This window comes from Dermacentor variabilis, unplaced genomic scaffold (assembly GCF_050947875.1).
Source record: "Dermacentor variabilis isolate Ectoservices unplaced genomic scaffold, ASM5094787v1 scaffold_12, whole genome shotgun sequence".
Taxonomy (NCBI): domain Eukaryota; kingdom Metazoa; phylum Arthropoda; class Arachnida; order Ixodida; family Ixodidae; genus Dermacentor; species Dermacentor variabilis.
Window position 1 is genome coordinate 54,198,255 of NW_027460280.1, and position 22,141 is coordinate 54,220,395.

The window sequence follows — 22,141 nt, forward strand, 5'->3', positions numbered from 1 at the left end:
CAGAGCCACTAGCCAAGTTGCCTGCATTTTTTGATGCGATCTTTTCTTTTTTTGCGCGTAAGGTTTGACTTCTCCCCACCAAGTTGAGCACTGAATAATATGTTCAAAGCAGATGAAACGAGGAAGTTGAGATGGACAAGTGGAGTGAACACAAAATATAGAGGACCGAATTCACAAAGCTTTACTCGATGTAATTGGCCAACGCCGCCTCCTCTAATGATACGTCCAGCACTAGGGTTGCCTGGCATATGCTTTTACGAAGAAGTAATAACGTAAAAACGCTTTTGTGCATGCAAGCCTAGAAGATGCGCCAAAACACCGTCGAAGAGAATCTCATAGCCATGGGAAGTAGGGTTTCAACAATATATATATATATATATATGGATAGTTGCGCAGAAACCCACACCGTTTCGCAATGCAAGGATCACGCTTACACGGCGGCAGCAACCGACCTGAAGTTGGAAGAAAGGGCCTTGCAGCCCTGTCCCCCTGCCGCTCGCATGGGCACGCCGGACTGGTCCGAGTCCGAGTGGTACCCGGCCGAGAGGTCCGAGTCGTCTTCGTCGTCGGCCACGTCGCGCATCAGCTCCAGCACCCGCTGGCAGCCGGCAGAGTAGCGAAGCAGCACGGGCGCCAGCACGGCCGCCTCGTCCAGCTCCTCGGCGATCTCCTTGCGCAGCTGCGTGAACTGCGACAAAGAGGAAGCGGCGGCAGCGAGCGATCAGCACCCAGCCCGCCCCCTGACATCGAGACGCTCGCGGTGGCTGCCTCTCGCTCGAAATACTCCGGCTGTTCGTTCCCGCATCCGGCACCTCCGGGTGGTTCTCATCGCGAGTACTGTGCTTCGAACTAGCGGCCTCGGCCTAACATTCCCGCGCTGCGTCACCGGAGTCGCTGCTAGGACTCGTGCGGCACTCCTGCAGTGAGGCTATAGGGACCAAATCTGCGCCAGATATCGAAATACTTGCGTAACCGAAAATGTAATACCAGTCCTACCAACGCTACTAGATTACTTGGTAGCGTTGAGAACCATAACCTGCCACTTGTGGATTTAAAACACCATCATCTGATGACAGCGTTTCTATCCTCTTTTTCCTTTCATTTCTTTTTCACGCAATGTGCGCCTTGCATTCTGCACTGCATACACTCACGTGAAGCGGTGCCGCATGTAACAATGTAGGCACAGCAGTCCAGTCAAAGGCCAGCCTACATGTTAACAGTTGCGAGAAGTTGTCACAATTAGGGGGCACGCATGACACTGTGTGTCGTTCGATACACCGAATGTAACAACTGATGAAGTTTCGTACATGCGCAAGGTATACTCCCGTAATCAGTGATTTGAGCACAATTTTAAACGGAATCTTTCATGATTCGATGTGGCCAATAATTATAAATATTAAAGCACGATATCTACGAATGGAACTGTCTTTCGGCAGTCAAAAATCAACCATATCCTTCTACACCAAAGTTTCGATGTTGATTACGATTGCACATTTTCATGCTCTGTCCAGTTTTGTTTATAAAATTAGACATTGCATTGATTAGGTTTTTTTTTTTCATGCTTGTATAGAACACTACTGCATATAGCTGTGGTGACGCAGGAGCAACGTCGTTGTCAAGATGAATAGTCGTTTGTCGATCTTTAGCTGTTATAATGCTGTGCTAACCAACAGACGCTGTTTAATGAGAACCGCGGAGGTTTGCCCATATAAAACAGGTGCGTTGCTTCAGATGCCAAGGACGAACGATGAAGCGAGCTGTGAGAATGCTTCAAGAACGACAGTGCGGACCCACCTGCATAAAATGTGCTATCGGGACTAAACCGGGTTTTGCTGCTTGTGTCCTCTTTCATTCTCGTGCGCCAGTTCTCAGACGGCTGGGAGTCCTTTCTGTTGCACTCTATCTACACAGCTATAGCATGATTTTTTCCGCGCTGTCTACGCCTGTCGACGGTCACTGCATCTATCATTAACGGCCGATTACTTGTGCCTCGAAAAAACACGCTTTTGGTGATAGGCAACAATGACAGAAAGGGGATTTTAAAAAGAAGTCATTATTATATGATGTCTAGAAGATATTGGTGCCTTTAGTTGGCGCCGGTTACTCGTTTTAACATAGAGATCACATGAAATCACATAAATAAATAACATAACATTACTCTAAAACTAAAAATCAACTCAGAACCACAGCAACGTAAACTCCGATCACAAGAGGATTTTAGAGAAAGTGGTATAGAGGTCGATCTGAGCTTGTGCGCTATACCCTGCTACTTTTCGAACGAATCGAGGATGGTGGTGACAATAACAGTATAATGCAAGAATGCGGGTGGCCAATACAGCAGCATTATTAAACCCTCGAGTTGAGTCCTGCGTCGTGCAAGATTTATAGCATGGTCCGTACTCTGAGCTCATACCTTCATAAGAGCTCTTATTCTCTAATTTAGTACTGCGCTGGGTGCATCACAAAACTCAGTCGCTTTTGCGTCATCAAAATCCACATAACTAACTAACTAACTAACTAACTAACTAACTAACTAACTAACTAACTAACTAACTAACTAACTAACTAACTAACTAACTACCCGCCGTGGTTGCTCAGTAGCTATGGTGTTGGGCTGCTGAGCACGAGGTCGCGGGATCGAATCCCGGCCACGGCGGCCGCATTTCGATGGGGGCGTAATGCGAAAACACCCGTGTGCTTAGATTTAGGTGCACGTTAAAGAACCCCAGGTGGTCGAAATTTCCGGAGTCCTCCACTACGGCGTGCCTCATAATCAGAGAGTGGTTTTGGCACGTAAAACCCCAAATATTATTATTATTATAACTAACTAACTAACTGGGCAACGTGCGTCGTGAAATTACAGAGGACGAAACAGGCTGAATTCCCGGTGCTTTTGGTCTAACCGCCTTTGATAATAATATGCTCGCTATCACGACTGGCCGCCGTTTGTGCTCACGGACAAATGTTGCGTGCGAACTGTTTTGCGAACTGTGCGGGCACAGATCAGTGCGCGCGCACGCGTATCGCGCAGACGCCCTCCTTTCCGTACCTGGCAGAGGGCGTCCTTGTCGAGCTGTATTCTCCTCCGGAGCACGGTCAGCAGCGCCTCGAGTCCCCTGGCGGCCTGCTCGGCAGGTTCGAGGGCGTCCAGGAGCGTCTTGTTGCGGATGAGCCGCTCCTGGACCTGCACCCGGCGCAGGCTGAGCTGGCGCTGGTGCGACGCCGTGCTGGGCGCTGGGCCCCGGCTGAGCGACACGCGGGCCGCCTCGTGCCCCGCCGACAGCCGCAGGGCGCCCGCCTTGCAGCGCGACAGCAGCGACTCCAGCTGGCCGCGCAGCGCCTCGCCCAAGTGGAGCAGAGGCGCCTCGCCCGCGGCGTCAGCGCTGCCTCCAGCCGCGGTCACGAGGCCGTGCTGACCGAGACCCTCGAGCGCCCGGTCCAGGGACTGCTTGCGCCCGCGGAGCTGCTGCCGCGCGCGCGGGTCCGCTTGCAGGATCACCTGCGCGGTTCGGGGAGGCAGTGCGGCGTTACAAGCAAACAGCGCTCGTAATACGACGAAGGCAGAGCCAGGCACACACAGTGCAGCGAACGTTTACTTTGCCTTTAGGCAGGTTTTTTGTTCCTACAGGACTGGCAAAGTCAAGCGTAAGATAGTGCTCCCATTAACACATCGCAATCGAAAATTGGAATTGTTTTCTAAAAAAAAAAAAACAACAGCTCTGTTTATCGTAAGGCTACACCGAAGGAGAGTTTATGGTTTTTCTTGCCCACACGTGCTATTTAGACAGCCTCAATAATTTATGTGCTAAGCGCAAATTTGAAATACTCTTGTATTTGTTGAAGGCGGGTTTGGTGGATGGATAAACCTTTATTTGAAACAGTGACTTGTCCCTCGAGGTGGGAGGGTCCCTTATTCCTGGAACCCTGTGGCCTGGACCGCCCGCCCGTCGGGTTTGATGACCTTGAAGATGACCAAGATGACCTTGAATTGCGCGGTTCACATTGAAATGTGTTCTCTAAACCAATCATTTATACGTCGACTATAGTTGGGGCCGGGATCGGACCCACGACTTCGTGATCAGAAGCGCCACGCCATAGCTATATATATAGACCGCTGCCGCCGCGAATATCAGCGAAAGGACGTCAGCGTTGATGGTGAGACCACCCGAAGAAAGGGCTCGCATGCTGGTATTAAGAGCCGCTAATTAAATGTCGTAGAACTGATACGTAGCGACATAAAGGTGTTCGCGCAAGATAGCAATATTGTCGAAGCACCTGGAAGTAATTGGCTCGTAACACTAGTTGGTACTACGAACATGGAAGGCCACACGACACGAGCGTCGTTATAACAATTGCGAGCGACTTTTTCACAGTTCAAGTACTGCTCAGAATTATGCCAGAGTTTAAGATAGGCCTTTACTTGTCAATGAAATTAAATTTTGATTTCGACTGCAATACCTGCAGGTAATCACATAAATTTCAACGCAGAAATCAACATATATTTTTACAATAAGCCTAGAAAATTCTAATCAGCAGTAACGGTACTACGTTAGCGACTTCTATTTTTAAAACAGCTGGTTTCAAGCAGCCATGCTTCTTTTCTTTTTCTTTAACTTCCCTGCAGAAAGATGGGAAAGCAGTCCTCTTAAGGGTCGGCTATACAATAGAAGTGAATTACTAGTGACTGTTCTATGTTCTTACATGACAGTACTTGCTGCGCAAATTTAGTATTGTGACGTACCATGCGCAAATTTCAACTTTATTCGAACTGTGCGTTAGCGCTTTTGGATCTAAATTTACCTTTTATGTTGATATTGTATATTTTTTAGACTGTTTTAGCGGCCTATCATTGTTACGTGCTGTCTCTGTCCCCTCTTTCTCGTTGTTTGTTTTAGTCGAGCAAGAGAGAGAAAAGGACGCACAGAAAGGCAGGGAGGTTCACCGGAGGTAGCTGCGGTTGGCTACCTTGCACGGAGGGAAGGAGTAAGGGATAAAAAGAGAAATATTGTGGAAGGGGGAGCTAGAGCTAGAGAGAGAGAGAAAGAGAGACGAGCACAAACAAACCGCGTACACTATAGCGCGGTAGGGGGCGGCGTTCTTAAATTCTATCGTGAAGATCCATATACCGCAGGAACCTTAGTAACACGGGTAAAGCATTCAGCGTGTGTGTTCTTTGGGAGCACTGACCTACGGCTTTTAGTTCTGATCAACGGGTCCAGCACTCTGCATATCGGGAACATGTTTTTGTAAGTACTGTTTGCCTAAGTGAGAAGGAGTTGTAGCGTCGCTCGTGATACCAACCTCTCCTGCGCACACATTCAATAAAAAAATAAATAAATCTGAGCCATCCTACAACTTGAAGCAAAGGCAAGAGTTGTTGACAAATTCGACTTCGCCCTGCCATCTGCTAGCCGCCTGGTTGGCTCAGATGGTAGAGCGGCTGCCCCGGAAAGGCGGTGGTCCCGGGTTTGAGTCCCGGACCAGGACGAATTTGTCTTCAACTACGAGGCTTTTGCTTTCGGGGAACCCGTATGGGTTTCCTTTGTAGCAATTCCTACGAACGGGTGAATGTCTCATCTGCTCTTTAATAATTACGTCTCTCCACCTTGCGGGTTTCCGCAGAACTGCTACGTCATATATATATATATATATATATATATATATATATATATATATATATATATATATATATATATATATATATATATATATATATATATTGTTACGAAGAGGAAGCTCGATGCCCAAATGTATGTGCAACTATTTACATGGGGAAAAGTTTGTGGTAATCATGCAGGCTGGTACAAAGGTCACAGCTCCAGGAGACAGTCTGCCACTTCCTCTTCGTCTCCCTCTTGCGCGCACGGTCCTGTCCAAATGCACCATAAGAATTTATCATTGAAAAGGAAGGTGTACAATCAAAGCATTTTACCGGTGCCAACACATCTGGCAGAAACTTGGCGACTGACAAAAAAGCTGGAGAACAAGTTAAGGACCGCGCAAAGAGCGACGGAACGAAAATGTTAGGCATAACGTAAAGAGACAGAGAGCGAGCGGTTTGGATCAGCGAGCAAACGGGTATAGCCGATGTTCTAATTGACATTAAGAGGAAAAAATAGAGCTGGATAGGTTACGTAATGCGTAGGTTAGACAACCGGTGGACCGGTTAGACAACCGGTCTATATATATATATATATATATATATATATATATAGTAGGGTCATGCTACCAATATCATTTCTACGATACCTGCCGCGGTGGCACAGCGGCTGTCGAGCACGAGGTCACGGGCTTAGTTCCCGGCCGATTGGGGTTAAATGCAGAAACGCTCATGGTACTTTCGTTTCGGTCAAGGAACCTCCCCCCCCCCCCGTCCCCCAAGAACGCACACACGCACATCGGCTAAATGATGCGCAAATGCACATATCAAGAACCTCACAGCCGACCTCGACGACTACTAAGCGCGGCTCTTGAAAGCACCTTCATTTCTGATGCTGCTTTGCGTAAGCATGCGCAACAGTAAGCACTAGCGTCTCCCCCCCCCCCCCCCCCAACTTCCTCTTTACTCCTTCTGGAGATTGCACTTCTAATGTTTGCTGTGTAGGCATAAGAAAAGAGCGTGCTCTTGTTATCCTAACCGACATGTCAAAACGTACGGGAAATGATGAATCCAGGAAAATAATTACGCGCCAGACATCTTGCGGATTTTGTATGCGTGCGTACTATCCCTGAATATATTTATTATAAGGACTGATTACATGTGAATTTTACGTTGTTGTTTTTCTGATTCCTATAACGGGACCAGGAAAAATTAGTGCTCTATCATTTCTGAGACCAGCATTTTTGGCACCGGTATTGTTCGTGCGTGTGCCCTCTTCCCCGTCAGGCACCCAAGACGATCAGAAAGCTCACTTCTTGTAATTTTCTTTAACCGGCACAGTGCACGTATCTAATAGGCACAAAACAGGAAGCAATCTAAAGGCCTTGGAAATATACTCTACAGCAATATTACGGCCGGCTCTCTGACAGAATAGAGAGTAGAGAGTTTAATGAGGCGAAAGGCGGACAAGGATAAACTCATTGTGTTTGACGTCCGAAGGCAACGTACGGGTTATACTAGAGAACTCATAGTGACCGGGGTACTTTAATCTTTTTTCAACCACCTATAAGTATCGTCGTCGTCGTCGTCGTCGTCGTCGTCGTTTCGTCGTCGTCGTCGTCGTCGTCGTCGTTGTTGTTGTCGTTGTTGTTGTTGTTGTCGTTGTTGTTTACATCATGAGACCCTGGTAATAAGACTCCAGTACTGTGAGTTCGCCGAAAGACCCACCACCTTAGTAATCAAAAATAAACTCCGGCGACTGAGAAATGTAGGAAAAAAACACAAAACAACCAAAAGAAACGCAAAGGAGGAAACACGGCAGAAAAGAAAAATAACGCTGAAATCGAGCCTCACTTAACTCAGGCATAGCCTGCTATGAAATCACTGATGCATAGTGAGAGCGCGCTGTATATGCATTGTCACGCACGCTGTGGCCACCTAGAGGCAGTCAGATTATCCCAAGAAGCATGCATCGTTGCCTCTACGAGATCGTCGGGGGATGCACTGAACTAAGAACACACGCCCGTAGCTGGCGCCTTTGCCACAAGCAAGGACGAGTCCCTCATGCTGACGTCATGCTCGAGAGAGGACAGACGATTGGTTTTACGTGAGCAAACAAGCACAAACAATCGTATTTCATTTACAGGAGGTTTCTTAGAGACGAAGAAAATACACGTGTATGAAGATTGCTTTTTTTTGTTTAGTAACTAATTCGTTTTTTTCCCGATAAGTCAAACTGAGTAGCACGCTGCTTCCAACCTATCCAGTTGGACCTCAGTTAACCATCGTCAATGCCTTCTCGTTCTGAATAGTTTAGGTTGTAATGAGATTGCTCGCGATTTCACTGGCGCCAGCATCCCCTCCCCCTTCCCCCTCCCGAAAAGAAGAAAAATAGAAAAGAACTAAAACAGGGATCGTCGATAGACAGGCCCGAGTTCAACGCACTGCCGTCGAGAGTCAGCAACAAGAACTGCGCGGCAGCGTCGGGGCCATATATGGCATGACCAGCCCTCATTTCTGCCGCTTTCAAGTTCACTCTCTGGCCAGCCCGACACAAAACGAAAGTTTAAATGCGGCAGAACGCGATAAGCTAAGGGTGAAACGACGCACGGTGCTCACTACGTCGGCCTTCGCGGACGTTTCTCGAAAGGGACAATGGGTCTTGGAGATTCGCGCTCGCCGCGCAGGTCATCGCCAGCAGACTCTACCGCGCTGCGGCCGCTGCTCGCCGCTACGTGGGCATTGAGGAGGGGGGACGCGCGGCTTTCAAGGAATGCGCTCTCCTTCGTCTGTGATAGCCTCGAACAAAGGAAACACTCGACATTTCACTTACACGCTTTCTGCGCGCGCCCCGTAGACTTCGTCCGCAGCCTCACAGTCGCGCAATCTACGCTCGTTGCCCATGGGTCTCGAATAAAAAAAAAAAAGGGTCATTTCGGAATCCCAGTTCTCCGAGCTCACAGCGCGTGGGCAGCACCACTAGCGCATCAAGCGGCCGCCGCCTTAACCGGCGCCTAACCCAATTCGTGGATAGTTTATATATGTACGAGTCCGCGCTCGCATGCGCGTCCGTGTTTCTGCGATCAGTTTTAGTGAGCGAAGTCCACTTGATTTCTCTCTCTCTCTCTCTCTCTCTCTCTCTCTCTCTCTCTCTCTCTCTCTCTCTCTCTCTCTTTATTTTCATGGATACCGGTTTGAGACGGCTGCGAAGAGTATGTACACGAACAACGAAGGCGACCCCCTTCCCGCTACTTTTGCTGTTGCTGAAGGGAACGGCCGCCCTCCGGCGCGCATTAGCTATCTCTCGTGGCCCTTGTGCTGGCTGTGGGGACGTGTCTACTTTTATCGGCTGCAGTGCTCTGTTCTTCGCGGACAGGACAGGACGCGCGTTACGAACAAAGGGGAGAAAAGAAGCGAGCGGACGCGGAGAAAGAGAAACTTGTAGCGAGCCTCGTACGGCGACGCCCGGTTTTTCCGTTAGCGCGCGCGTGCAGCCGTTTTCAGCCGCTCGCAGATATCGCGATGTTCGCCTCGGACGGCTCCGTTGTTCCATGCTGCCGACACGGCAGGTTAGCCTAAACGCGCGCTGACCGATAGCGGGCCAGATAGGTGGGAGACTGATCCTTCCAGATGGCTGGGAAACAGACTATATATATATATATATATATATATATATATATATATATATATATATATATAGAGAGAGAGAGAGAGAGAGAGAGAGAGAGAGAGAGAAGCAGCATTAGGTATAGCTCAACTTTGTTTAGTACAAAAACACTGCTTCCCTCCTACGGCACACTAATTTGATCGTCATGATAGTTGTATAGACGGAAACGTGACGGCAGCCTGATTACGTAGCAAAAGTTCGGAACGGTAAGATCAGTAGACAGATTGTACTGGAACTGGATCTTAAGAAAACGGCTGAAATTAGAATTTCAGGGCTCATGTTCAGCGCTCCATCGTGGTTACTATGACTGTGCTTCCGTGGCAGTAAAGTTACCTCAACGTGCCCACCTGGCAAAGCTTTATTTCAGTTTAACCCTTTAACTACCTAGTTATTTGGCAAGGAAGACCACAAATGTTACCACTCTTCCGTACCAGCAATATTACTCCACGCGATGTTCGGATTAGGAAACAAAAACATATATGTGGGATTCTTTGAAGAACCAAGTTGTGCATTCAAAAACCCGCTCAAGTGTGGAGGCGTCTAGGTGGGTCAAACGGGCCGTTGCGAGAATGAACGCGCAGGGGAACATGCCCGTTCAATTCGGAATAAAAAAGCAGCTAACTTGCCCGCTCATTGCCTTGCATGCAGTGGATGCGAGCCTCTGCTTAAGAAAACAAAAATTATAGGGAAAAGTAAAAATAAAACAGCGCGTGAGCTCCTGGAGGCCTACCACATAAAGCAAAACGGCGATAGATATGTTAGCGACACTTCTGTCAAATTGTACCGTAATCAAAAGATTTTTCTGCGCAGCTGTTGTTGGGTACGAGTTGACATGGGTTTTTTTACTCTCACCCTCCCATTCTCCTCATCCTTTCATTGGCTGTGATTCTGCATATATAAGGCACCTTCACACAAATAAAACCAGTTGATAGGTTGCGCTCTTACCGTCTCCGTCGCTTTTTCCTGTGGTTGTCTTTTCTGAATGCGCTACTTGGTTCTTCAAAGCAATGCACCAACTAGCCCACCAAGAAGTTCCTCTAAACATATGTGGAATCTATGTGAAGCGAGTCTTTAGTAAAGCGGTTAATTAAATGCTATACAACTAACGGCGGTACGTGTAATTGCGTATACTGCCATCCTGTGCAATATATAACCTCGTGCAATGTTCATGTTTTGGCATCAGAAAGATCACAGATTCAATGTGATGCAATTTTTATGCTTGTACACTACACCGATCACAAGCTATACAAGTAACAAATTAGGCGGATGCAGTGTCAGAAGTGTGAAATGTGGGGTTTTACGTGCCAAAACCACGATTTAATTATGAGGTACGCCGTAGTATGGGACTCCGGATTATTTTTGACCACCAGGGGGATCTTTAGCGTGCCCATAATGCAAGTGAGACGGCGGTTCTTGCGTTTCGCCCCCATCGAAATGCGGCCGCCGCGCTCGGGATTTGAACCCGCGACCTCGTGCATAGCAGCGCAACACCATAGCCGCTGAGCGTGCACCGCGACGGTTTTTTTGTGTGAGAAGTCTACGCAGTGACGTCTAACACAATCCTCGTCGGTGCGAATGTAATTCTCGTATACAAATCTCATACTTCAGCCACCGGCTGCCGCTGAAAAGTGATGCGTGAAGTTTCTACTGACCAGCTTTTTCAGACGTGCTCAACCGGCATATATGATTGACTGATGCTCTACAGTGTGCCGAAAGTGCGCCCGAGCAGAGAGGGGAACCATAGCGGAGGATTATGGAATAATTTTGACCATCTGGAGTTCCTTAATTTGCACGAATATCGGCACACGAAGTGCCTTGGCTCTCCGCCTGCGTAGAAAGGCGGCCTTCGCTTGTGGAAATGCGATTCGATTGCTGCCACGTAAGTCTGTAGTTCAAGCAAATTTTGTTCCCTTGCATTTTGAACCGCAAAAGCTCAGTCGTGCACGAAAGCTCGGTCAATGTCGGCGAGCACTTTCTGCACGAGGAAACCGCTGTCTATGGCGTCATCGTCAAGTTGGAGGACATTTGCGACAGGGAGCTGAAGTTATCTCTGACATAAGTGCTTTTGACACCGTTTCCAGCAATAGGCTCTCGTCGCGGCACCGATGCCAACTTCCAATAACAGTCGTTACAAAACTGGGTCGTGGTTGTGCGCTGACGTCGGCATGAGCCTCGCGTAATGAAAGGGCAAACTAATGCCCTCCGAGGGCTTCTTCGTGGGACGCCAAGCAAATTCATGGGCCGTGCCAATAGCCCCTAGTTACGACGAACTACTGATATCAGAGGAAAGGACTGCGCTTTTATTTTGCCGGTTTATATATATATATATATATATATATATATATATATATATATATATATATATATATATCTGCTGGCCCAAACGTACACCTCTGTAGACACATTGCGATGTGATCTCCGCAGGCGCCGCTCGGCGACCACCTTTAGCGCCCGAAACTAGGCGACCTTTTTCACTGCGTAAACCAGTCGCCAAACGCGGAGCGGCGAGAGACACTTGAGCCACCGTCAACGCGGGCGCACGCGCTAACGCACGCACACGGACGCGAAGCGCTGCTCCGAAGCCTGGGCGGGCGGGGTCAGGCACGTAATGAGCCAGTGTGACCGGCGGCGGCGACCAAGGCGGTCCCAGAAAAAGGAGGACGAGCCGCGCCGGACTGAGAAGCGACCCGCTAACGACCCGGCGGGGATCTCCGTCGCGACCAGCGTTCCTTGCTAATCCACGAGGTGCATGCTTGCTTAGACTGTGTGCGCAAGCGCGTGTTTGCTTGTTTCTTTGTTTCTTTGTGCGTGTGTCTGTCTGTGCGCGTGCTTACGCGCTCTTGTTCCATTCGGCCTCATCGAGGCTCAGGTCGTGCAACAAGAACCAGTGCCCGAAACTCGCCTGGGCCAGCGCAGGCAATAAGAACACAGCGCTCGTCTGCTACAGACCGCAATTCAGATTCGTCGCCGGGACCGAATAAAAGAAAGCAGCCGGTATTTAGGGCTGGGCCACGTGATCCAGTTCGGCGGCTGTTGCAGCGCGCGCTCGCCAGACGACGAGACTGTCGATAGGAGGCCAATTGGGGTTGGCACCGGTTGGCATGCTGGGGCGCAGAAGGCGAATAATTTTGCGTAACGCGAGGACTTGGCCTGAATAACCGCCTACGTGTATTTGCGGTAGCACTTCCGAGCCGCGCACCCATGCTATTATTAGCCCAAGAAGCGAAGGTAGCAAAAAAATGGCCTCTAATGATTGCGAGACGATTTAGTTGCAGCGGCGCAGATGTATGTGCAGGCCTACGAGAGGTCCACGTAGCAAACTGAGCAAGACAAGTGGATATTACGCGGCACAGCACATGTTGGCGCGTCATCGCGAGCTGCTTGTCGGCCTCCTCGTACCGAACGGAAAGTACGTGTTGCGAAATCCTTTAACTTGAGGAATTGGTGAGTGTGTCGGTTTGCCGCTCTCCGTGTCTCGTTTCTTGCGCTGTTTCGTTCAAAGATGTTGCCTTACCAACAAGCTCGATTTCAGACCTTAGTGCAGTACTCTGAGTGGAGAAGAAGAAGTGCATCTGTTCGGTCGCTGTCTTTGTGTGGTGCTCTAATTTTTCTGGTTTTTTGGACGTTTACGGTTACCATTGACTACGATTGACTAACAAGACGTCGGGCGAACATTCAGCGAGCCAGGCGCCTTACAGGCACGACGTTTCATTTTTGAGGACCTAGCTATTAACATTTCGCTACGGTGGTCAGAAGCCGAGAACATCGTCACGAGCTTTATGCCCGCGGCCAAGTGTAGCAAGCCATATGAATGATGCTACAGGCCGTAATGAAAATCCTGGGGCCTTGCAAGCGTCACAAAGCTTCATAAAGCCGGCACGTTTGGTTCTGAACAACTCGGAATCAACTTCGGCGAATTCAGGAATAATGGCTGATGGCGAAGCCGAGATCAGGAAACCTTGCCTAGAAGACAGCAAATATGACGATACAACACCGAATTATGAGCTAAGCGATGAAGAAGAGATGGGTGGAGATGCACCATTTACTTTGGTCACGTACAAGAAAAAGCGAGCAGAAGGCATTCCAGTTGTCTTTCGCCCAACAAGTGAAGGTACTACTTTTTGGCAAGTAAATCCAAACCGAGTTTCTGCTGAAATAGTTTCCGCTGCCAAAGAAAAAGTACAGCCTTTCAGGACGAACAGAGATGGAAATTTCAGTGTCAGCGTGGCTTCCTTAGCATCCGCAAAACGCCTTTTGATGCTCTCAAGTGTAGGCAGCCTGTAAGTCACGCCCTTCATCCCAGAGTCATACATGCGAAACGTTGGGAAAGTAAGACGTGTGCCTCTGCAGTATACAGACGAACAACTCCTAGACTTCTTGAAAGACGCAGGAGTTATATCGGCACAAAGACAGATAAAGTATTCCCGCCAAGAAGATGGAGCAGTAAAGTCACATCCACTTCACACGGTAATTCTGACTTTCAGAGACGATCGCCCTATTCCAGGAGGAACTTACCTGGGCTTCACCAGTCATCCTGTCGAGGAATACCTATAGGACCAGCACTTCTCTGCTATAATTGCCAGATATTTTGGCACATGTCAAAAACCTGCCGCAGCACACGTCGATGCAAAATCTGCTCAGAATATCATGACCACAAGGAGTGCAAGTCACTTCTTCAACCTAAATGTGCGAACTGTGCGGGGAACCATGCTGCCTCCTTCTCAGGTTGCCCTCAGAACAAGGAAGCGGCACAAATGCGTCGACATGAACTTATCCATCGAAGACAACCGCGACGCAACGAACCCGCCCCAGACCTTGAGATTGTTCATCCGGTGCAAGATCCCCCACAACCGCGGGCACCGGAACCCCCACAGCCAAGAGAATCAACAAGATATTCCTCCTCGAGAGAACAAACGACAGTGCAATCAAGAGACCAATCAAGAAGATCACAGTCAAGCGCCCAGTCTTACGTATTAGTGCTACGGGAACCCAGACGACAACAGGCAGAAAGTAATACAGAAGAAAGCTCCAAAATTCGCACACATTCTTCTCAGCGACCTTATGCACCTACCACAGGAGTAACGCCAGCTAATAGCGAACATACCACCGCATCGGTGACACAACTGATTTTGCCAGTGCTTTTCGCAGCTCTTAAGGCAATCCTATCTGCTCCGCCGGAAGCAAACAATCTACCAGAAGTGAAAGCCTTGTTGCCTCTGGAAGCACTATTGTGTCAAAAATCCGGGCCGAAACTGCGGCAGGCAGTACATGAATAACCGCTACAAAAATGTCGCTATATTTCAGTGGAATGCCAACAGTCTTCGAAGCAAGTGTGCTGACTTTCGTAAACTGCTTGTGCAATACAACTTTCCAATACTTTGCATTCAAGAGGCAGGAATCAATGACGACTTTCGCCTCTCGAATTATGTGATATATAAGACTTCTCGTCAAGGTGCTGTTAGCAGAGTGCTCCTGTGCGTCAGAAAAGACCTACCATCTTATCAAATTCAGTCCAGTGACTCAGACTTTCCGGAATTCATCGCATGTAAAGTATCCTTTGGCAAGCTCTTCATAACAGTGATTAATCTATATCTACAACCTTCAAACCGTATTTCAGTAGAAGCGCTAGTGGATATCTTCAAAATAGCTCATTCTAATGTTTTTGTATGTGGCGACTTCAATGCACACAACATCATCTGGGGCAGTGATCATTGTGATGCACGTGGTAACGTTATTGAGTGCGCCATAGATAAATGCAACTTGACTGTTTTAAACGATGGGTCGCCAACATTTCTTCGTGGTTATAATTTTTCAAGCTGCATAGATGTTACCCTGTGTTCACATGATCTAGTGAATGGTGTGGGATGGACAACAGATATGGAAACGCGCGGAAGTGATCATTTTCCCATCCTTGTAAATCACCCTAGCATGCACTATGATATCAGGCGTTACAGCAGCCTAACCAACTGGCAAGCTTTCCGGTACCGCCTAACGGATCAAATTAATCAACATGCAACAGTGGAAATATTTACAGAACTTTTGCAGGATAACATGAACATATGCACAAAGAAGGTCTCCATTCCAAAAGATTATGCTGCAGTTGACGGAGAGTATGAACACCTAAGAGCCATCAGACGCCGATCCGAAAGAGCGTACCGACGAAGCGGAAGTTTAGAAGCATACAGAAACGCTCAGAAAATACACAAAGTAATGCGCAGACGCATGGAAAATTTAGGCAAACGGCGCTGGCGCGATTTCTGCGGCACAGTCTCCTCACACGTCTGTCCCACGAATTTTTCTAGTAATTCGTTCTTTAAACACAGAGCTTCCCATTTCGTGCTCTCGCTGTAGCTCGGGACACGTGTGAGATAAGAGTCGCAGATGAATTTTGCGAGCTTATTCCCAGACCGGCTTTTTCATCGCAATGTACAGAATTTGATATTTCAATAGTGTTAGCTAAGCAGAAAATTACTGCTTGCTACTGGGCCCAACATCCTCAATTAGATCATGCGTTCACATTAAGCGAGCTTCAATGTGCAATTGCATCATGTCGCCAAAAGTCTGCTGCTGGGTCGGACGGCATTACGTACAATATGCTAAGAAACATCGGACCGACGGGTACAAATGCTCTCTTAGACATCTATAATAATTTATGGATAGAAGAAGCTGTGCCCGACTCTTGGAAAGTCGCTCGGATCATACCAATTTTAAAACCGGGTAAGACGCCCTTGTGCCTTCGATCCTTCCGCCCAGTTAGCTTGACAAGTTGTTTATGCAAAGTAATGGAGAAAATGATTGACGCGCGACTTCAATGGTGGTGCAATAAAACGGATGTGTCGTCCAACTACTTAGTAGGTTTTAGGAAACATAGATGCACAATGGATGCAATATTAGATATAGTAACCTGTGTGGAACACGAGCGTGCACGTGGAAACATGACGATAGCAGTATTCCTAGACATCACGAGGGCATTTGACACTGTTACGTTCACGTTCTGCTAAGTATGTTGGAACTTGTACTGTCTGGCAGGTCTTTGCGATGGATTTCTGAATTTTTATCAGGTCGCAAAATATTTGTTCAGACGGGCGAAGGAAAGAGTGCTGAACATGTTGTTAAACAGGGAGTACCACAGGGAAGCGTACTCAGCCGCTTTCTTTAAACTGGCTGATTTAGCAAGAAGACTGCCATCACAGTTATTTTCATTGTATGCAGATGATGTGTGTATTTGGACATCTGGGTCTAATGCTCAACTACTTCAGATGGCATTGCAAGACGGCATAAATATCATTAACCAATTTTTGACATAGAGAGGGATGGTTCTATCACGCGCAAAAACAGCTGTATTGCCATTCACTCAAAGGCAGTTAAAAATTTCACCCTTAATCTGGAAGGACACCCTCTAATGATTGTCACACAGCATCAATTTCTTGGCATAATACTTGATAGGCAGTTATCCTGGACACCCCACATAAAAAAACTCGAAAACGAGGTCAATGCCATAGTGACTGTACTTCGCAGACTCGCAGGCACATCATGGGGCGGATCAGTATCGTCCATGCTGACTGTTTACAATACATTATTACGACAAAAAATTGCGTATTACGCGCCCATCTTACACGGACTTTCCCACACGTCAGAAGAGCGACTTCAAAGACTTTTAGCTAGAGGACTACGCATATTTCTAGGAGTTCCACGAGCGACTTCTAGCTCTCTTGTAAGAGCTGAAGCTCGCCAATCACAATTTCCAGTTATGCGAACTACAGAAACATGCCGACATTATTTTCGTCTTCAAACACAGCATAAAAGTCACCCATTGGCTCTAGACATAATGAAACGAGATAAAAGTTATGTTCATATAGAAATTCGAGGAAATCTTCTCATATTGCCAAGAAATGACTTTTGGAATTCAGACGTCGAATATCCTCCATGGCTGCTTGCACTTCCAAAATTCGAATTGTAAGTAGACGGGATATTCAGAAAAAGAGACATGTTCATTCAAGCTGCTCAACAGCTAGCGCTTTACCAGATATATATGCGGTATTCAGGATACACACACGTCTATACAGATGGCTCCAGTACATCAACCTCTTCAACTTCACCATTCATTATACCGCATCTCAACAAACAAGAATCATTTAAGTTACCTCGTGCGACTTCGTCCACGACGGCTGAACTGTTCGCAATACTATGTGCGATAAAATTTATATTGTGAATAAGAGATGCACAAAAATGGGTAATTTTCAGCGATTCACAGGTGGTTCTAACATCACTCTGCAGCACAAAAGGGAAAACATTCAGTGATAGTATAATATACGAGACACTTAAAAACCTCACAAAGGCAAGCGCAGCGAAACATGCAATAGCATTTCAGTGGATACCAGGGCATTGTAACATTCCTGGCAACACAGCAGCCGATGAAGCAGCACGACAAGCACACCTCAAAGATGATGTGGTTCCACTCCTAATATCTAAAAATGAGTTACGTTGCATTATAAGGATAACGTCTTTCAAAATGTGTAGAAACACTTGGTTTGACCAGAATTCCAAGAGCTCGGACTTATACCATATTGATCCGTTCATTGAATTCAAATTTTCATTATCATTAGACAGAACTATAGAAACCCTTATTCATCGATTAAGGCTAGGCACTGCCTACACAAAGCGTTTCTTACACAGAATTGGCCCTGCGGAACCCCCCCCCCCCCCCACGAATGTGATTGTGGATTTGTAGACGAAGATATATATCACCTGCTTCTAGATTGCCCACGTCACGACACACCAAGATGCCGACTTAAATCAACCCTAATTAAATTAGACCGCAGACCTTTCAGTTTAAAGAAACTTTTGGGTCCTCGGCCAACAACGTCTTTGCAGAAGAGCACTTTAAGAGCACTAAAGACTTTTCTTGAAGGCGGCTGCATTGTTGGACGTTATTAACGCTTTTATTGTTCCTTTCATTTTATTGTCGCTCTATATATGCATGTATTTGTGAATTATGTTATGTTGACTGTTTTGTTGTGACTATACGTGATAGTGCGTTTACACGGTGAATGTACCATCCGCTGACTAGAGACTATGTCATTAGGCGACAGTATCGTTTGTATTTTTGAGACTTTTATCTACACGACTGTGGAGACATTTACCTTGCGTATTGTATGTATCATGTGTTTATTACGTCATAGTCTTTCTGTGAAAACGTTGCGTGATAAGTCCTGGTGCTTCCGTGAAAAGATTATTTCATATGTAATCTTGAATCCTGTATGTTGTATGATGGAACCATTCAAGAGATAATGAGTAGCCGGTGCGTTAAATTGTGCGTAAACATCTCCTTACATCATATCAATAAAAAAAAGTGCAGTACTCTCTGTAATCATCGATTAAACTATACAGGGTGTCCCAACTATCATGCGCCAACATTTAAAAAATATGCAAATACCACGTAGCTGGACAGAACCAAGGGAGTCTTGTTTGCTTGGAGACACTCAGATAACTGCTTGAATTTCGCATAATAATATAATTAGTATTAATTAATTAATCAACTTCTCAAACATTGTAATTAGGTTAAAGGTGTCAACGAGAAAATTGTAGAGCAACATGAAAAACTCTCGATACAGCTCTCTGTTGCTTAATACGTGCTACATAAAAGTGTTTTTTTTTTCGAGCGTGAAAGAAGCCCGGGAACACAGGCAAAGCGCCTCAAGCGGATAGTCGCGCGGCAATTTTGCATGTATTCGCGGGCTTCTTTCAAGGTCGGAAAAAACATCTTTATGTAACACGTATTAAGCAACAGAGAGCTGTACCGGGAGTTTTTCAGGTTGCTCTACAATTTTCATATTGACACTTTGAATCTCATTATAATATTTGAGACGTTGATTAATTAATGAGAACTAATTATGTATTTAGGCGGAATTCAAACAGTAATCTGAGTGTCTCCGAGCGGTGGCAAGCAGCATTGCTTTGGTTCTGTCCAACTACGTGGCATTTGCATATTTTTAACTCTTGGTGTATGACAGTCTAATTAAGAGGCGGTCTAATTAAGTGACCGGACCACGCGCAGTCGCAAAGGAAGGGATTCAAAATGCAGCAGCGCGGCTACTTTCAACTACGCTGACCAACCTGTGCCTGTAAACTTGCAGGTAATCTCGATAAGTTCTGCCTAGGTGCTTGATAACAAAACAGTTCTCGCAAAAGAAGGGCCTCCGAAGCCACGAACACTATGAGCCAGGAGTTCCCAGAGGACGCAATACACTGCCACTTTCAGTCGCGTTGGCCTCCGCCACTTGATCCCTGTGTAGCTACGGGGCTTAATCGCATGTAAGCCTTACACTCCTGCATGGGCGTTCAAGACTGGGCAAGCCTCCGTCCTGTTATGCACAGTACGCAAAAAAATGTGCGACGTGGGTCTCATTCGGTGTGTGTGTGTGTGAAAACTTTTATTTTAATGAGGTCCGGAGGCTCGACTTTTTAAGCCAAGGCCGGCCGCTCCCACGTTGGCACTGTCAGGCCAAGCCCTTCAGCGACATCATGGGCCCTCTAGACGGCCATTAGTTGGTCTTCAAACAATGGACTTCGAATCCTTTTCTCCCAGTGTGTCCACTCTTCAACGAGGTTGGGGAGAGTCGCGGGACACCCCGCCAGCATATGTCTGATTACAATGATGCCATTACAATCGTTGCATTCCATCTTAATTTCCCTCTCTGCGTATATTTTATTAATGTGGTACGGCGTGGGATATGTACCTGTTTGCAATAAGCGAAGTGAGACTGCCTGAGACCTGTTCAGTTTTTAATGTGGCAATGGGAATTGCCTGCGTCCTAAATAGTAATGTTTGGTTATGTCATTGTAAGTTATTAAATGATCTCTAGATTCCCTGGCTTGATGGTGAAACGCTCGGTTGTGACTGTCACGCTTAGCAAGTCTTCGTGCCAAGTCATGGGCAACCTTATTGAGGTTTACCCGAGTCTCGTCCACTTTCCCCATATGCGCAGAAATAGATCCGATTTCAGTTCTCATAATCCCAATGTTTTCAAAATGTTTAGCTGCAACTCCAGCTACGTAGCCTTTATCAAAATACTTTATAGCGGATTTCGAATCACTGTAAATGCGGGCCCACTTATTACTCCTGATGGCTAGAGCAATTGCCGCTTGTTCCGCCATTATGGGGTCCTTGGTAAAAGTAATGATAGCGTCTTGCACCTTCCCTTCATAATTTGATACAATGGCCGTGTATATGCTTCTTTAACTTTCACCCAGGCAGCATCAACTATATATAGCTGCCAGTTGGTTCTGCTGCTCTATTTCCTGCAAGAGCGCTTTAGCTCTTGCCTTCTCCTTTTGATGTTATATTCTGGATGAATGTTTCTGGGGAGAGGGTTGGTTCTGATCTTGTTCCTAACTTCAGTCCTTAATTCTACTTCAGCCTCTATTGGTCTCCTTAATCTATTCAGTTCTATACCTATTGCCTGTAATATGTTCCTGCCAGCTCGTGTTTTTTTTTTTTCAATATTTCGCGTTGCGCTAGCTGTTGGGCCTCCGCAATTTCTTCCATTGTATTGTGCAACCCTAGACTCATGAGTTTGTCGGTTGCAGCGTTACTGGGTATCCCTAGGGCTACTTTAACGAGCATCCTGAGCATCACATCAAGTTTGTTAAGCTCTGCCTGCTTCCATTTGAATAATCCAGCCACTTAAACGAAGTGACAGAGAGCAAAAGCGTGTATTAGCCTCAAAGCGCTGTCTTCTCCTAAGCCTCTGTGTCTATTGGTAATTCTCCTTACTAACTTAATGACTTCATCTGTTTTATTCGAGATATGTTGTGTTGTTCTATAGTTAGCATTGTTTCCTTCTATGTGATACCCAAGAACCTTGATTTTTTCAACTAGCCTGATTGCGGATCCTTCATGAATGTATAAGCCCACCCTTGGCTCATTTTCCGGAATGTAACCTCTTAGTTTACTACCTTTTCTGCGATGTTTAATGACCAAGAGCTCTGACTTGGCTGCCAGTACCGCCGGGGCTTTAATGCTGAAAGGAAGACGGATTCGTTGGCTGGAGGAGGCTTTCCACATGAGTCTGTGCAGCAGATAATGTTCACCAAGAGAGTGAGGGTAGGGGCATAGGGAGGACACACGCCTTCGAAACGCATATTTACGGGACCTTAAGCTGCTGCTTATTACATATAGAAACGAATGGCTGTTCCGCGAGCCTTCCAAGAGAGCTGGTTTGAAATATTGAACGCTTAGTAGTACGTGTTTGGGCTCGCATGCAAACAAAATGGCGATTTAGCGGGAGAGACAAGATGGCATGCGCCCGACTTCGTGCACAGGCCACGGACCTTTGCTGAAAGGGAATCTGTAAGGCTATCGATTTGATTGAACAACTGCCGCACCGAAAGCAGCCCATTGGCATGACGCTGCATCAATTTATCGATTTCAGCAGGCAACGTGGACGCTGGACGTCAAACATTTGAGGGAGAAGCTCGACTCTTTTGCCAGCACTTTCTCGCATGCTGTGCGGAGAAATGAATGTATGCTTTGTTGAGCCTCTACTGCACTTATGCGGCTGCGCTTTGCGAAGGTCTTCTTCGGTAGACTTCCGGTCCTACAGAGACTCTCGCAAACGAGCAACAAAACCTTAGAGTACTCACAAGTCAAAGTATTACGAATGTGCCTGAGTCTTCTCCGGAGCACCTCAAGCAAAGGCAGGCTCCTAATTCTTCAAACGCAACTGCCACTTCGCGACCATATCCGATACTGGCACCAGACCACCACTCGCAACTACTAGTATTCGCGCACTGTATACCTGCTGCCTCTTCACATAACAGCCCTTCGTGCGCCTCTTTTACAACCGCGGAAGAGCTCTTTCTGGAAGATCTCT

At 46.9% G+C, this 22,141-nt stretch overlaps 1 protein-coding gene across 1 annotated transcript in view; it reads right to left on the reverse strand.

Moving 5' to 3' along the window:
- LOC142566161 (uncharacterized) overlaps nt 1–22,141 on the reverse strand; it is a 64,898-nt gene that overhangs the window by 18,023 nt on the left and 24,734 nt on the right. The window contains exons 2-3 of the mRNA XM_075677004.1: nt 3,050–3,499; nt 453–688 (exon numbers count right to left, since the gene is read on the reverse strand). Coding sequence (XP_075533119.1) covers nt 453–688; nt 3,050–3,499 — 686 coding nt within the window. The remainder of the gene's footprint in view (nt 1–452; nt 689–3,049; nt 3,500–22,141) is intronic.